Raw genomic sequence first — 19,050 nt, 5'->3', positions numbered from 1 at the left:
CTGAAAAAATGGATGAGAACGGTCGTATATATATAATACTAGCAGACCCGTCGGACGTTGTTCTGCCCTTAAGTTGGTCTATCTACATAGATTTTAATAACCTTTTTCCGTCTATCTCTGCGCCCCACCACCCCTCACTTATTCTTAATCCTTTTATTCACTCTTCCCTACGTCTTTTCGCTTCATCTATCTCTATTTTCGTTTCAATCTATCTCTTTCTCAGTCTCCTTCTCCTTCCATCTATTATCTTCTCTCAAGTTTCTCCCAATCTTCTTCATCTCTTATTGCCAGGCAAATCGAATAGGGACAGTATGTAAATAGTTATGTGGGTATTATTAATTCTGTCTTTATTTCGGCTTCGCATGCATATTTATCACTTTTGCCAGATTGATGCGACTAAATCGAATATCACAATGAAAATTACTTTAAAGCTCTCAGCAACAGCTTCCATTTGATATCCCTATTACACACACATTCTAGGGGTATCCGCGTCCAGGTTTTGGCCTATATCTTGAGACCCTAGTCACCCAGCGGTTTAAAAATTACTCTGTACTAAAGCACTCATCAACAGCTTCAATTTGATAACTATAATGTAAAAACACATCCTAGTGTTACCGTGATCCACGTTTTGGCCTATATCTCGAGACCCTTCACAAATAGGTATGAAAACTTCCCTGTACTAAAGCACTCATCAACAGTTTTCATTTGTTAGCCATATTGTATAAACATTTTCTAGGGGTACCCGTGTTCACGTTTCGGCCTCAATCTCGAGACCCTTCACCAATATGTATGAAAACTACCCTGTACTAAAGCACTCATCAACAGCTTTCATTTGTTATCCATATTCTATAAACACATTCTAGGGTACCCGCATCCACGTTTTCGCTTATATCTCGAGACGCTAGTTACCCGCGGGTACGAAAAATACTCCGTATCAAAGTACTCATAAACAGCTTCCTTTTGATACCCATATTGTACAAACCTATGCCAGGATTACCCAGGTTCACGTTTTAATTTCAAGACCCTAGCCAGAATGGGATACAAATTATCCTATGTCTGTCTCCTGGTTCTAAGCGACCCCTCCACCAATTTTCAGCCAAATCTGTTCATCCGTTCTTGAGTTATAAATAGTGTAACTAACACCACTTTCTTTTATATATATACATCACATAAGAAACTTCAAAAATAACAGCATTTCTCCACTATTTAATGGATGTTATTATACATATAAACCTTCCTCTTCAATCCATCTATCTACTAAAAAAAAGCGCATCAAAATCCGCTGCGTAGTTTTAAAGGTTTGAGCATTCAAAGGGACATAGGGACAGAAAAAGCGACTCTGTTTTATACTACGTAGTGATAGTGATACATGCGAAAATACCAAAAAATAAAACTTTTGTTTAAGAATTTTAAGGAAATGTTCAATATTTTTAACGAAAGAGGATTTTCCAAGATATGTATGCATTCTTAACCATTTATTATTATTTGTGTATTGTGTATGTGCATACATATGTATGTCAAGGTGATATGAAAACACATACATACCTATAAACCTACGGGCGAAGTTAAACACCGAAGCGAATGCTATGTATGTTCATATGCATGTGTCGCATCATGCTCCACTCAAAAGTAATTTGCTCGTACAGTTGACATCGAACAATCACACACACGAATTTTTTGGTAAAAATGTTACTTTTCTTTAAACAATTTGGCTGATATAAGAAAGGGATCAAGTATTTTTTTTGATGCAAAACGAAGGTAAATATTTCAAAGTTTTACTGAAAAGTAGAATTTTTCAAATCCATCCTTGCGTGTATGAGTTATAGCTGTGTAAACAAAAATTTCATGATTTTTTACTACATTTTGGCACTTTGCCACGCCCCTATAATATATACCTTCAAATTATATTAACTGTACCATCTCACGTAGGCAAGCTTTCAAATGCAAAAAACTGTTTTAAAATCGGAGCATTCTGTGTGAAGTTATGTGCATACATGGCATTTAGCGACTTTATTTTATAAGATTTGTAGATATATCCCCACAACCGATTGCTCAGATAAGCTTTTCGTAATTACTACCCCATTTTAACAGATGGAAGCTTCAAATTTCATCAAATACTTACGTTTACGTCATATATTGTTGAGATAAGTGATTTGTAGTCATGGATTTTTCATTCAGACCACAAAGGACCTACCTATTCTGAGCGGAGCTCGCAGAGTAATTTAATTTTGTTCGCATAACGGTAATCCGTAACGGCATAAACTAATCGAGATAGATATAGACTTCTATATATCAAAATGATCTGGGCGAAAAAAGAAATTAATTTAGCCATGCCCGTCCGTCCGTCCGTCTGTCCGTTAACACGATAACTTGAGTAAATTTTGAGGTATCTTGATGAAATTTGGTATGTAGGTTCCTGGGCACTCATCCCAGAACGCTATTCAAAATGATCGAAATCGGACTATAACCACGCCCACTTTTTCGATATCGGAAATTTCGAAAAACCGAAAAAGGGCGATAATTCATTACCAAAAACGGATAAAGCGATGGAACTTGGTAGGTGGGTTGACCTTATAACGCACAAAAGAAAATAAGTAAAATTTTGGACAATGGGCGTGGCACCGCCCACTTTTAAAAGAAGGTAATTTAAAAGTTTTGCAAGCTGTAATTTGGCAGTCGTTGAAGATATCATGATGAAATTTGGCAGGAACATTACTAGTAATAGGAGTATGTGTTTTGAATAAAAACGAGCAAAATCGGATGACGAACACGCCCACTTAAAAAAAAAAAATTTAAGTCAAATTTTAACAAAAAATTTATAATCTTTACAGTATATAAGTAAATTATGTCAACATTCAACTCCAGTAATGATATGGTTCAGTAAAATAAAAAAATAACACAGAAAATTTCAAAATGGGCGTGGAAAATCGATATATCTTTACTAAACTCAGTTTTCGTACTTATCTGAACTCACTTTATCTTGTTATAAAAAATGGCCGAAATCCGACTATGACCACGCCCACTTTTTCGATATCGAAAATTACGAAAAATGAAAAAAATGCCATAATTCTTTACCAAATACGAAAAAGGGATGAAACATGGTGATTGCATTGGTTTATTGACGCAAAATATAACTTTAGAAAAAACTTCGTAAAATGGGTGTGACACCTAAGTAGAAGAAAATGAAAAAGTTCTGCAGGGCGAAATCAAAAGCCATTGGAATCTTGGCAGGAATATTGTTCGTGGTATTACATATATAAATAAATTAGCGGTACCCGACAGAAGATGTTCGGAGTCACCCTGGTCCACATTTTGGTCGATATCTCGAAAACTCCTTCACATATACAACTAAGGGCCACTCCCTTTTAAACTCTCATTAATACCTTTAATTTGATACCCATGTCATACAGACACATTCCAGGGTTACCCTAGGTTCATTTTTGCTACATGGTGATTTTCCCTTATTTGACAAAGGATGAAGGAAAATCGTTCCAGAAAACGTCACCATTGGTCTACAATTTGGTCGATATTTCCCAAACGTATGTGATATGGAAATAAAAACAACTTATAAACCATCTACGAAACCCTACGAAACCCTACGAAACCAATGCAACTAAGCTCTCAGCTGAGTATGTAATGTTCGGTTACAACCGAACTTAGCCTTACTTGTTTTTTATTTATCTTAAAAATCGTTTAGGTATGTACATACATCTGTTCACTATATATTTCATATCTTATTCAGCCGATTATTTGAATATTACGAATGGGATAAGATTATTGTTCAGCCCCATTCATGAAAGGTATGAAGTTTTCGGCACAGCCGGAGACAGTCCCGTCCTTACTTGGTTTTTTTTTTTTTTTCTTTTTACACAATTTGTTCTTTGTTAAAGTAGAGAAACGGTTGAAACGTTTAACATTTGATAACAGAATAAATTAGCAAATTAAGGAATGAAAAAAATAAAATATGTAAGGCGCGATAACCTCCGAAGATATTTTAGGCCGAGCTTCTCTTCCAATTTGCATGGTACTCCTTTTTAATTTTTCTTACAACTCGTTTTATGCCGAGTCCAAACGGCTTCTGCAAGGCGATGAGTTTTTACTGAGAGCTTTACATGGCAGAAATACACTCGGAGTGCTTGCCAAACACTGCAGAGGGGCGACCTCGCTTAGAAAAATTTTCTTCTAATTGAAAAAAAATGTTTCTCAAATTTTGATGTTACTTTGTCCGGGGCGCGAACCCTGGATGCTCGGTGTGTTAGGCGGAGCACGCTAACATCACACCACGGCGGCCGCCAAGGAATGAAGTTCTTGAATATCGCGACAGGTAAATATACTTAATAAAAGGTCAAGAAATACATAATATTATGTAGAAATTTAAAAAAAATACAAGCTGAAAAACAAAAATTTATTTGCTAAAACATGTTTTCCAACTTTACTGCGTTTTATTATCTCTTTTCGTTTAGCTCGCAGCCAAAAACAAAAATTTAAGATATATCATCAAATTGTTTTTTTTTCTTAGCCCGTATTTTTTTTTTTTTTACTTTCTACACAATTTTTATGTATTTTCTTATCGATATTCTATCCTAAGGGGAAAATAGAAATTCGTGCTTATAAGCATTCAAGTAGTTAGATTGGAGAAATTATGAATAATGATTGTAAGCATTTAACCATTAAAAGAATAGCACAAATGAACCCAGATCTTCGCCTACACCGCAAGAAACCAAGCTGGTAAAATCAACCAAATAGGGCCCATATTACGTTTTACGATCCGTGATCGAAACTCATTTTTAAATCACAATAGCTCTGAAACGTTGGATCTGATTAATGACATTTAGCGACAAAGCGTACTTGTTAGATCCATAACTTATTGTAATTTTTAGATCTTCTATATATATAAAAATCAAATTCTGTGTGTGTGTTCGTTATGGAAACGTATTCCCACACTTCAATAATCACCAAATTTTGGCTTCGATCAACACGAAGGACCCCAGCGGGTGAGGGGGTCAGAATATACCCGCGGTAAGTATGCCTGTCGTAAGAGGCGACTAAAATACCAGATTCAAGGGGCTGTGTAGCGCAACCCTGCAGGTTGCCAGCGCAATATATAGCTTCTCCAAACCCAATTGTCAACCTCACCTATCAGCGGCGAATCCTATTTCACTAACAGACGATGCTCTGGTGACCCTAAGCTCCTTATTGAACATGGGGTTGAGGAGGGAGGGGATGGCCTGAAGATTTAATGTGGCCACATAAATCGTTCACGAGATGGTCGGGCCAGCACCTTAATGGTGCTGTGGTACCGGAGCGTACCGGATCTGTATCCGGCAAAGGACCATCACATCGATAACACACCCCAAAGCCTTTGGGGACCAACCTTATCGCTACAACAACAACAACAACATGTGCTCATACCACGGATCCCAATGATGCCTACAGATTTCAACAAAGCACAAGGACAATCGCTTACTGTTGCAGGATTAAATTTAGAGAGTTCATGCGTTTCCCATGGTCAGCTATATGTCGCTTGCTCTAGAGCTGGAACGCCAACAAATTTGTTTATCTTTGCACCAAACTAAAAAACCAAAAACATCTTGCATTACAATAAGATACAATAATAAAACGTTTTAAACGAAAATTTCACATACGCGTACATAATTCATTTCAATTTACAGAACAATAAACTAAATTATCAGCAAACAAAACAGAAAAAATTACGCAACATTCATTCGATCCCGGGCGTTACAACGTACGCCGGGTAAAGCTAGTAGTCGTAAGCCAGCGAAACCTTTGGGGTTTTATCCATGACTATACCTCCGTCGATACTCGCTGTCGGCACGAACAGAGCCATAAACGTTGAAAAACAAACAAATAAGTAAAACAAACAAGTCTTACTCTTTTCTACATATAATCACATTGATCTTTATTAACATTATATTTGTATCTTTCTAACCTTAACAACATTACTAATATTTCGCTCAACACTTAATTTAAAACTTTAAATACAAGTTTGCTTATTATTTTCAAAATACTACAACTCAATTTATTTAATAGCATTGCCATTCTTCTCACAAACCGTCTTTTCTTCCTATTTTAGAACCTTTCCAGAACTAGCAAGTCTGCCATTAATACTGCTTTATAAATTTCTTCGCGATCTTCAGCATTGCCAATACCCAACAGTTGTAAATCATTTTGTGTTAACGTACGAAACACCACAAAATCAACTTCTTCTATTTGAAATAAGGATCTATAACGTATCATACCGACGCGTCTCAATAAATAATCAACCCGCGGACTTAACGGCATTGCCACAGCATGAATCTCAATTGGTACTGCATAGCGACGTTGTAGTTCTTTTAAACGCAATTGTCGGCATCGACGCCGTTCAGCTAAGTTGCTCGACTTGCAATCTCCTTTGCTGGCTCCGATTTTATTATTACAAACCGCACTTTTGTTGCCTGCAACATGACAATACTTTGTTTGTAGTTCAAGACGTATAGATATATTAGATTGTATATGAGGCGATGATATACGTGGAGAACGTAAACGTCTAAAACCAGCAATAGGTGAGCCACGACGTTGAGGTGACTTCAGGTAATGTTGATGTTGCTGTAATTGAGGTGGTGCAAGTCTGCCTTTAATAATTGTTGGTGTTGTTGGAAAAGTTGATACATCTGCCGGTGAAAATGTGGGACTCAGTAGTATTGATTTGGGGCTCAATAGCCTTGGCGATGCAGTGATGCGCCGGAGCAGTGGTGTTAGAGTATTGTTGTCATCGGGTTCTTCAAAATCACCGTTTACATCAAAATCATAAGCACATTCTTTGATTATAATTGGTGTAAAAGGGGTTTGAGAGTTGTAATCCATTCTTGGTAATCGTTTCTTATTAAATATGTTTTTTTCTACTTATTCGACACGATTTACACGTTAAGTTCATTGGATAGGATTTAATTTATATCTCGATGGAGTTAAGAAGATTTTCGATAAATGAACGATAATCATGAAACGATAAGCATGGAAAATTTCTAAAAAAAAAAAAGTTATAATACACTTTTTGAGCAATCAATTAAACTAATTTGACATCTGAATTTTTTTAATTTAATTTACAGTTATTTATAGTGACTATTAGTGCTGGGCTTTGGTTCGATATTTAATCGATACTTTTTAGGAAACAAATCGTTTAAAGGGCGAATTAAACTTCCCTAAGGTCCAATTAATGGTGACATATAACCATATAACCATAATCAGATAAACCTACCTTATGGAAATCAATGTAATCGATTAATCGTACCATACCATAACGCTAACGCCATAACCATACCATCACCAACCAGTTGGTTTTTGGTTTCTCGCCATATCCATAACCTAAAAATATTTGAGTTGGTGAATTTAATAACTTTTAGTGGATTTTATTCATTGTTTTGGATACGTTATGACTAAGAGGCTTATTGTTTGTGGAATATGTTTGTAATTTTTTGCGTTTTCTTCATTTTTATGAAATTTTCACGATTTTTAGGTTAAGGCGCCATTAATCGATCACATTGGAGATGTTTATGGATATGGGTATGGTTGCGACTATGGCTTTAGAGTTAAGGGAGTTTAATTAGCCCTTTATTATTGGGTACTAAGGCATCGCGTCCCAAAGACATTTCCGAACCAGGATTTCGGGATATAAAAATAACAGTCGCGGGGTCCCATGATTATTAGGGATTATCAAGGGGTGGGTTTTGAATTGGTTGTACTTTCATATGCTATACATGTGTTAAAGCGTACAGCACAAGTTAACTTAGTTTTTTAAAACGAAAGCCATTTTTTATTTGTTCATAAATGTTTTACTGAAATATTTTTAAAACGTTGAGCTGAATCTAATGTTTTAGTTAGCCGATAGCCTAAGTAGCTAATGCTAAATAAATTTCCACTTAAAGATATATTATAAGTTTATTTGAAAAGTAAATAAATACTGACACCAAAGAGGATAAATATAATAAGAGACGTCACTCGTTACTTCCCTGCAAAAATTGTTGGATTACGTTTTCCATTTTCTTCATGTTGGAGTACTCTAACAATATTCCTTTGCAATGCGTTTGCGGACCACCATCAGCCGATCATTGCTCGTTTTTTAACGCCACCGTGGTGTGATGGTAGCGTGCTCCGCCTATCACACCGTATGCCCTGGGTTCAACTCCCGGGCAAAGCAACATCAAAATTTTAGAAATAAGGTTTTTCAATTAGAAGAAAATTTTTCTAAGCGGGGTCGCCCCTCGGCAGTGTTTGGCAAGCGCTCCGGGTGTATTTCTGCCATGAAAAGCTCTCAGTGAAAACTCATCTGCCTTGCAGATGCCGTTCGGAGTCGGCATAAAACATGTAGGTCCCCTCCGGCCAATTTGTAGGGAAAATCAAGAGGAGCACGACGCAAATTGGAAGAGAAGCTCGGCCTTAGATCTCTTCGGAGGTTATCGCGCCTTACATTGTTATTGATCACGACACGATGACGATCGAACAGAGTTGCCAAAAGTAAAATATTGCATGTAAATAACTAATAATAAAATTTTACTTTGGCAACTGATAAAATGCAACAGCGCACTGGTTTTATGTATACATACTAAAGTATGTATAGAGAAATATTAGTTTCTTTATTCACGCAAATGCTAAATAACATAAGAATATTCGTAGTATAAAATATAAAAGTTGTATTGCCCCTCTTCATTTACTTTCATTTTAAATTAAATTCACTTCGATAATTCTTTCCGACACAATTCCTCTTTAGTACTTTGGCATATGATCCTCTGTGGGTGCTCCATGGAGTACTACAGTGAAAGTACTTTGGAAAGTACTCTATGGAATACTCACAAAAAAAGCGAGAGTGGGATCACCTACTCCTCTCCTAGGACATCGCAATGTTAATTGGAGCACATCTTTTGTATGAATACAGATTAGTTTTGGAATACTCCTATACTCCCAAAGAAGTATTCCTCACATTATCTATGGAGTACTCGCGTTTTTTGAAGGGTTGTAGCCATTTGCTTAACATTTTTTGCGAGGTAGTCGCTCGTTACAAAGAGGATAAATATAATAAGAGCCACCCAATGACTTACACGATGTCCTTAAGTATTGTAATGTTCATATCTACGCTGATGATGTGCAGTTGTTTACGTGTTGTCCTCGTGATCAAACTAGCTTGTGCATAAGTAACTTAAACCACGATTTGAATCAAATATTTTCATGGGCTACTATGAATGGCTTATGTATAAACCCGAATAAGTCAAAATGTATTGTTATTCATAGAAGGTCTTTTCCCACTAATGATTTAGAGAATGTAGTGTTCGACAATTCCGTTATAGAATACGTAGATACGGCGAAAAACTTAAGTGTAATTTTTAACAAAACATTGGCATGGAAAGACCATATTTTTAGAACGGTTGGAAAAGTGTATGGAATACTTCGTACACTATGGTTAACACAGTATTTCACGCCTTTGCACATAAGACTACTTCTGGCTAAAGCGTACTTAATACCTACGCTACTCCATGGTTGTGTGATTTACTCAAACTGTGACTATCTGTGCAAGAACAAACTAAATGTTGTTTATAACAACATTGCTAGATATGTTTATGGGTTGAAAAGACTTGACCACTTATCACAACATGCTGAAAGGTTGCTAAAAATTTCTTTCGAAAATCTTTTAAAAGTCAAAACACTGTCCTTCCTCCATAAATAGATACACATGAAGGAACCTGACTATCTATATCGTAAGCTTATTTTTCTGCAATCATCAAGATCGGTGCTTCTTCTTAAGCACATTAGATACCGCACGCTAACCTCTGAGCGCCAATTCTTTGTTACTGCAATACGTCTTTGGAACTCCCTACCTACAAGTCTTCGACTCTTAAGTAATGCTCTTCACTTCATAAAAGAGCTAACATCATTTTTTAACGACTCTTAAACTGGATCTCAAATTGTTGTTGTTAAAATGTTCATTTCTAAGTCTTTTTCCTTTCTCTGTGTCTTCTTTCTTTATTTGTTAAATACTATTCGATCTATAACCAGCCAAAGGTTATCATCACTACTGCTGTCTTTTAACATTTATTAATTACTTTTCTTTAGTTTTAAGATTTACATTTACATACATAAATATTTCACTATTATCCGTTATATTTAATTTAATTTGATTAATCTAATTTATTATTATTATAAATGTTCAATTTGTATAGCTCATGCTATTCATGACTAGCACTGTTAAATAATTTGTCAAAATTGATGTGCTAGGAACTAAAAAAATTGATGCCTAATATTTTCTATGAGGGACGTTTTTAATTGTCTCGCATTTATCCATGTCGTGTAGGCATCTTATGCAAATGTGATTTTTGGAAAGAGAATTAATTAATTAATTAAATACAGTCGGGTAAATTTAATTTAATTTAATTTTATTTTATTTTATTTATATTTTTCGAAAAGTCAAAAACAACAATGGTTATTACTGACTAAAACGAATAACTAAGCCTAGCTACCAAACAGAGTTAAGTAAATTAAGAAAAATAGACTTTGGATAAGAAAAATCAAGCATAATAGTGTAACGAAATTGTTTGCAAATCCTCTTATTTGCAATCCTCTGCTAAGTTCGAATCACTAAACGGTTGAATAAATAACTCCAATATTGAATAATGGAAAATGGCCTTTATTAAAGTAGTTCACAATACACTTATACTTTGCTACTCGCTGGCTTAATAACCAAACTGATTGATAACTCAAATGAAACTCTACTATTGGCCGCCAGATCGCGTGCTTAATCAAACTGATTGATAGCTCAACTCAAATTGAATTACTTCTTACTCGCCTGCCCCGCTTTTATAGTTTACGCTGCATACTTCTAGGCTCTTCCATTTCCAGAACTTACCAACTATATTCGTGTGTGTATAGTTCTCATATAGTTCCTACTTGTTTACAATTGTCTACTTTTTAGCGCTTCTCAGATGCACATATGCGAGTTTGTAGTTTACAGTCTCCCGCACACACATAAGCGTATAAGTAAATTCATCTGTGTGTGACATCCCATCTCTCGCTGGCTTCTATGTAAATGTTGCTCGTCGGAATGTGTACATATGTGTAGACGCAATTATTGATTCGTTTATGTAGATACATAATGATTGAATTATTGATGTGAATTCACGTCACTGCTTAGCATCGGCCTGGAGATGGCAGCACTCCTTAGTTTTGCTAATATTCGTAACACTTCCCTCCACTTAAGTCTGATCGCCCCGATCAGACAAATCTCCCAATCTAAACGCCGCTAGCATCTCCAAATGTACCACCCTTCTAATCCGTGGTTTCCCAGTGGTTTGTATGCGGTAGATGGTATCACTGATCTTCTTCACAACTTTGTACGGGCCTTCCCAACTGCACCGAAATTGGGCTGGAACACCTTTCCGCCGGTGAGGGTTCTTTAAAGTACCAAATCTCCATTCCGGAAACCTTCCGAATTATTTTCCCTGTCGTACCTGTGTTCCATCTTACTACTGATTATTCTGGATCGTTCTCTCGCACTCTGTTGCTTGGCCAATAAAGAACTACTTTGTAGAGCTTGTTCTTGACGGATTGGCTTCACATACTCAGTATCGTTCCGACGTTTCCCAACAAAAGTGCGCGCTGGCTTGAAACCATCCTTGCATTCTTTCTGAAAAATTCTTTCAGTCATTTTAGTGCGCCCATTAGGGTTTGTTGATGCCGGTCTTTTCCTCGCAGGTACTTTTAATTTCGCTTTATTTGTCACATTCGATCCATCAACCTTTGCTCGATCTACTTTCCTTGACTTTCGTGGTCTCTGTCGAATCTCCTCCACCAGCACTCGCTTACTGATGAACGCTTTTTCCAAACTGAAGTTAAGTGGCACATCTTGGTTCTCATAATGCATCACCCTTCTCTGCATATCGATCTTGATGTCATGGTCAACCAAGAAATCCACTCCCAATATAACTTCATCAACGATCTCCGCCACAACGAATTTGTGTAGAACCAATTAGGACTTCACATATTACTTCTCCCTGGACTTGGTTATATTCGCCTGTGACCGTACGCAACCTCGCTCTAGGTAATGACTTTACTCTCTTGTAGACCAAATCAGATGGAATCAAGGAATGAGATGCGCCCGTATCTACAGTCAGTACACGCTCCTTGCCATCCACATTCCCTCTGACGGTAAGACTGCTTGATTTCCTTCCAATTTGCGATACAGATATCACAGGACATTCAATAGCCGGGGCAAGTTTTCGTTCTTTATCTCTTACTCGCTCTTGCTCATCTCCTCCAGCTTTGCGTTTACGGCCACCCACATTGTTGGAACTATTAGGACCAAGATCGCAATGACGTGCAATGTGACCGGACTTCTCGCATTTGAAGCATTTGATAACTTTTTCACTCCGCTTTTGCGATCCTTTCAGCACCTCCAATATTGCGTCTACCCACTCTGGCCTTTCTACTTCCACACGGCGTGCTTTGAAAACTGGCTTACACAGAAGCGACGCTGTTTCCTGAATCAGAGCTTGTGACACCGTTTCTGCGAATGTTGGCTTTGGGTTTGCGTATGTAGCTCGCTTCGTTTCGACGTCCCGTATGCCATTTATAAAGCTCTGAATCTTCACTCTTTCCGTGTATTCCACGGGTGCATCCGCATTTGCAAGATGAGCCAATCTTTCAATGTTCCAAGCAAACTCCTGCAAAGTCTCGTTAGCTTTTTGGTAGCGGTTTTGCAATTCTATTTGAAATATCTGTTTCCTGTGTTCGCTTCCGTATCGCCGTTCTACAGCAGCCATCAATGCGTCATAACTGTTCCGTTCGTACTCTGGAATAGTCTGTAAGATTTCCGCGGCAGGCCCTTTCAGTGCCACGAACAGAGCTGCAGCTTTATCTTCAGCATTCCATTGGTTCACTGCTGCGGTCTTCTCAAACTGTAGCTTAAAGACCTGAAAAGGAACAGAACCGTCAAAGGATGGTGTCTTTACCTTTGGATTACTAGTTGAAACTGCTGGGCGATTTAGGTGCAACTGCTCGATACGTCCTCTCAAAGCATCCACCTCGGCCTCGATTTTTTCTTCAAACTGTAAAATTTTTGTATCTTGCGCCTCCAACTTCGAGGAAATACGTCCTTCTTGCTCTTCCAGTTGAGCAGAGATCTGCGATGATATCTGTGCTGAAATTTGAGCCGACATTTCGGATATCCGTGCCTCTTGTGCTTCCATCTTCGATGTAATCTGTGTCGACATTTCTGACATACGCGTTTCTTGTGCTTCAATCTTCGATGTTATTCGTGTCTCTTGGGATTCCATCTGTGATGACATATAAGTTTTCTGTTCTTCTAGTTGAGATGACATATACGTTTTCTGTTCTTCTAGTTGAGATGACATATCGTTTTCGGTCCTTCTAGTTGTGATGACATGTTGGTGGATATTTGTGATGACATTTCTGTTATACGTGCCTCTTGCGCTTCCATCTTGGATGTTACTGTCGATGTTTGAGCAGTTATTGCAGCCAATATCATGTTCAAGTCTGTGCTGGCAATTGTCTGCGATGTTTCGTTTTTCTCTTCAATTTTTGTTGTTGTCTCGTCCCCATCAGGATAAAAGACATACTCGTCCACATCAATTCCTTCTGCTTCCATTGCCTCTCGTAGCCGTGCCTGAAGTTCAAGTTTAACGCCGCTTGTATTCAATCCACGGCTCTCCAACTCCTTCTTTAGTTGCTGGATCTTCAATTCACTGAACTTTGCCATGTCCTTGTTTTCCTCTGGAATTTATTCAACAATTCCTCTTCTGACACCAATTGTAACGAAATTGCTTGCAAATCCTCTTATTTGCAATCCTCTGCTAAGTTCGAATCACTAAACGGTTGAATAAATAACTCCAATATTGAATAATGGAAAAATGGCCTTTATTAAAGTACTTCACAATACACTTATACTTTGCTACTCGCTGGCTTAATAACCAAACTGATTGATAACTCAAATGAAACTCTACTATTGGCCGCCAGATCACGTGCTTAATCAAACTGATTGATAGCTCAACTCAAACTGAAATACTTCTTACTCGCCTGCCCCGCTTTTATAGTTTACGCTGCATACTTCTAGGCTCTTCCATTTCCAGAACTTACCAACTATATTCGTGTGTGTATAGTTCTCATATAGTTCCTACTTGTTTACAATTGTCTAATTTTTAGCGCTTCTCAGATGTACATATGCGAGTTTGTAGTTTACAGTGTCCCGCACACACATAAGCGTATAAGTAAATTCATCTGTGTGTGACATCCCATCTCTCGCTGCCTTGTATGTAAATGTTGCTCGTCGGAATGTGTACATATGTGTAGACGCAATTATTGATTCGTTTATGTAGATACATAATGATTGAATTATTGATGTGAATTCACGTCACTGCTTAGCATCGGCCTGGAGATGGCAGCACTCCTTAGTTTTGCTAATATTCGTAACAATAGAATTCGAGATCTCATTAAGTTCACGTAGAGAGCGTGACAATGGAGCATTTATCGCATAGTTAGTAGACTTATATTTAATATAAAAGGGTTATGAGATCGAAGAGACCTCGTTGGAATAAGTAAATGAATCGCGTGCAGTAAAGAGGAGCAATCAATATCTCCATTAACAACTCCGAAAATGAAAGACAAGGAAAGGGTTGACCTTCTGAGCTCTAATGGTTTCAAGTAAATTAGCAGCAAGCGGGAATGATAAGAAGGGACTGCGTCTGAGAAATGTAAGGATCTTAGGCAAAATTTTAGGAATATCTTTTGTACTCGCTCAATCCTGTCGATTGCAAACTTGTGATAAGGTCTCCAAATAAATGCAGAATATTCCAGTTTGGAACGAACAAACGATGAGTATAGGGATCTGAGAAGTTGGTGCTATTACGCCTCACAAAACCTAGGGAAGCATACGCGTTTGAAATTACATAGTTAATATGGTTATTGAAAGAGAACGAGGAGTCAAAGATGACCCCTAAATCTTTAATCTCATCAAGAAGGTGAAGGGGAGTACCCGAGATCGTATATATCGTTGGTAAAACATTGCGAATTTTGGAAAATGTGACATGAAAGCACTTATTGAGATTGAGAGATAGACGCGAATTACGGCTCCAAATTGCTAATCTATCTAAGTCTTCTTGCAGACGCTGGGCGTCATCACTATTTTTAAAACTGGAGAAAACTTTTAGGTCATCAGCGTAAAGTAAGAACTCCGATGACACAAAACAATTTCCTATATCATTGATGAATAAAATGAAAAGAAGAGGACCTAAGATGCTCAAAATACCCCACGAAAATGTGTAAAAACATTTATGCACATCTAGCGCAAAAAAAAACTGCGATTACTCTAACCAAAAATATTATGCAAAATAAGGAGTGCCGTCTCTTATTATATTGTAACGAATTTACTGAAATTCCGCTTATTCCAAATCTTCTGCTAACGCTCGAATCACTAAACTGTTGAACAAATAACTCCACTATTCAATAATGCAAAATGGCCTTTATAACACTACTATTGCTCGCCAGATAGCGTCTTAAATCAAACTGATTGTCGCGCCTCTACTGTTGCTGCTTTTATACTGTGCGGTTTCCTCGTTCACATATTTCTAGGCGCTTCCAATTCCAGAACTTACTAGTTAGTTATCAACTATAAAATTATAACTACAGATGCACGTGTACAGCTACTCATATGCGCATGTATTTGTGAGCGACGCTTCCACAATTATAATTGCATACTTTTGGGAGCATCTCAGATAAGTTATTTGTATGTGTTTGTGCGTCTCTTCTCCGTCGCGTGTACGTACATATGTGTAGACATAATGATTGATCTATTGATATGCATAAAAGTCACTGCTTAGCATCGGCTTAGAGATGATAGTATCCCTTAGTGTTGCTAATATTCGTCACAATATTTATCCTCTTTGCTTAGACCACGTTACACATGCTTTGATCTATAATAAATAGTCAATCGTAAATGTAAACTAGGTCTTAAGGCTTGGTTTCCTCGAAAGCGGTGCCTCTATTTAGCGGTCATTACATAGCGGTAGAGTATGCTGTCAAAAATGTTTCAGTGTAAAAGTAATCATGTGTAAACTAAGAAGACGGGGAAGTTCACCGTAACGTAAAATAGCGGCAAGGCATAAAATATTACGGCCGTCATGACGATAGAAACTCGTTCATCACCGTTTTTTCCCACCGCAATTGTCAAAGCGGAGAACATTTTGCCAAATATTTATAAAATAAACAATATTTTTGAATTTTAATTTTTTTGAACACGTTTTATTTTTGTATGTGCAGTTAAAAAAATAAAAGGAAAGTAAGGAAATTTTGTGGGTCGTCTGCTGTAAGTATTCACAGTTTCCAACAAAGCGGTGCCACTGAAAACGGTGAGTATACCGGGTGTTCTTTAGCGGTCGTAATATAGCGGCACCGCTTTTCGAGGAAACCAAGCCTTTAGTACTGAATCAAGATTCAAAGATAGCCATCTCTAGATAATCCCGAAAATCAGAAGCCTTTTTTCAGAAAGCCAAAATTCAGAAGTAAAAATTCAGAAATCAACATTAAGACGTCAAATTTCAGAAGTCAAATTTCAATGTTTTTTGCTGTCTGATTACTTTCTGAATTTTAACTTCTGTAATTTTTTTCAGCCTGGAACAGAGCAACGTCAAAAGAAGGCGTTTTATCCTATCGAATTATGGAATATGTATAATATCACCAAATTGGGTGAAGTCCGTACAAAAAATTCTATCGAAAGGTGGCACAACGTCATTCGAAGTGCGTTTGGGACACACGCTGACATATTTAATTTTATAAATAAAATAAAAAACAAACATGCAATAACAGAAACAAAACTGCAGCAATTTTCAGCTGGAGGCGAGCCATATCGGAAACGCAAGATAAAATATAAAGACTTCGTTTTTTAATATTATAAATTCATTTGAAAAAGATAAACGCGAAAAGATTTAATTAATTATATGCTTGCTATTGCACACAATTTAAAATTTTAGATTTTACTACTTTTTCTTTATACATAATTCCTTCCAAATAAATAAACGTTTCTGAAAAATTTAATGTTTTTTCTGTCGTCTGATTACTTCCTGAATTTTTACTTACTTTATGTGTTTCTGAATTTTTGTTTTCTGAATTATGGGGGATGCCTTATTACCTGATTTGAGGTTGATCAAGAACCAATGGGAACAATTTTGAACGAATGCAAAACAGTTGCTTTTCAATTGAACATCTTACCAAAGTTTCCGGACATTGGAAAGAGAAACCCCAAAAACGTTTTGAAGATAATGGAAATGAGATGATTACGGATGACCCAGAGTCTGATTTTAAAAACAATACATTCTTGGTGATCGTTGATCGTTGCCTTTTTGTGGCAATTTGAAGACATGGATGAAACTACGGTTCGGGCGAGTGCAGCACAACAAGTCGGACGTTTCTCAAAGCTTAGACTGCGAAATAAATCACTTGGAGCACATTTCCGAAGCAAATTATGATAAAGGTCTGTCACCCTTGGAATTGCTAAGTGCCATCTATGTTCAAAAACTGTATACAATTTTCCACAACATTTGTGTTGCATTACATATTGTAACGAATTTGCTGCAAAACCCCTTTATTGCAATCTTCAACAATTCCTCTTCTGACACCAATTGTAACGAATTTGCTGCAAACCCCTTATTTGCAATCTTCTGCCAAGTTCGTATCGCTAAACTGTTGAATAAATAACTCCAATATTGAATAATGGAAAAATGGCCTTTATTAAACTACTTCACAATAACACTTATACTTTGCAACTAGCTGGCTTAATAACCAAACTGATAGCTTAAATGAAACTCTACTATCAAAATAATACCGCTATTGCTCGCTAGAGAGCGTCTTAATCGAAACTGCTTGATAGCTCAAATCAAACTGAGTTCCAGCGCCTCTACATTTGCTGCCTTTTATACTCTCTGATTTCAACGTTCGCATCTTCTAGGCGCTTCCATTTCCAGAATTTACTAGCTGCCATCAGCTCTCAAACTTCTCAGCTGTAACTACAATTGCACGATTTTATAGCTTCTCTCATTGCATACTTTCAGGAGTATCTCAGATATATGCATGTGTTTGTGCATTGATTCTCCGCTGCTCGTATACGTACATGGTACATATGTGTAGACGCAATTATTGATTCGTTTATGTAGATACATAATGATTGAATTATTGATGTGAATCCACATCACTGCTTAGCATCGGCTTAGAGATAGCAGCACCCCTTAGTTTTGCTAATATTCGTAACAATATCTTTTGCACTATACCTGTCACTGTAGCTAGTGCAGAACGTTCTTTCAGCGTCTTTGCAAGAATCAAAAACTTCATCTCAAGAGCGATTTTCAGGACTTGCCACGCTTTGTGTTGAATCCGTTTTGGCAAGACAGTTAAATTTTGATATTATTATAAAAAAGAGCAAGAAAAGCCACTCTTTGATATCCGAACCTTCTATATTGAATAATTAAAATTTATAATCATCATTATATTTATCAGAAATGCACTTAAATGTTACCAAATAACTAGAAAAGATTATTTGAAACAATATGTGGCTGTTAAAAGAGAATTTAATTTCTACGTTACAATAAAACAGTAAAAATAGTAAATATTCTGTGTTAATTTTATTTTAAGCTCTTAGTCCAAAAATCATTTAGTTGATGTGGCAAAAATTTTTTTTGATGTAATCCATCAATAGTGATTCATGAATGGGACGTCATGAATTCAAATTAATCAAATGTATTAGTGAATTTTTTATAGAGGGCCCGTAAATTGTTTAGTCCCGGGCCCGTATTTTCTCTCTACGGTCCTGATCCTGCCATATATTCCACTCATCGCCGACATCTATTTTTGAAAAAGTAGGTTTATTTAAGGCAGTATTGACAAAGGCAGTGTTCATAAAGTGCCTTTACATGCAAAATTGTTTATCTGTAGCCCGTTTCTGTATCCTTTCGATACGAATTATATCGCAAAATGCAACCCTGATTCATTGATATCGCAAGGTAG

The 19,050-nt window shown here is 36.9% G+C and overlaps 1 protein-coding gene across 1 annotated transcript; it reads right to left on the bottom strand.

The window, feature by feature from the left end:
• Positions 1 to 5,888: 5,888 nt before the first annotated feature.
• On the bottom strand, positions 5,889 to 7,104 carry LOC137252263 (uncharacterized). Its single transcript, XM_067787727.1, has one exon. It carries the CDS (start codon positions 6,862 to 6,864, stop codon positions 6,091 to 6,093), a length of 774 nt encoding a protein of 257 aa, XP_067643828.1. The 5' UTR covers positions 6,865 to 7,104; the 3' UTR covers positions 5,889 to 6,090.
• Between the last annotated feature and the right edge of the window lie 11,946 nt (positions 7,105 to 19,050).

This window comes from Eurosta solidaginis, chromosome 5 (assembly GCF_040869045.1).
Source record: "Eurosta solidaginis isolate ZX-2024a chromosome 5, ASM4086904v1, whole genome shotgun sequence".
Lineage (NCBI taxonomy): Eukaryota > Metazoa > Arthropoda > Insecta > Diptera > Tephritidae > Eurosta > Eurosta solidaginis.
Note: the sequence above shows the minus strand (reverse complement) of the source record. Positions and strands in the feature narration are given on the sequence as shown.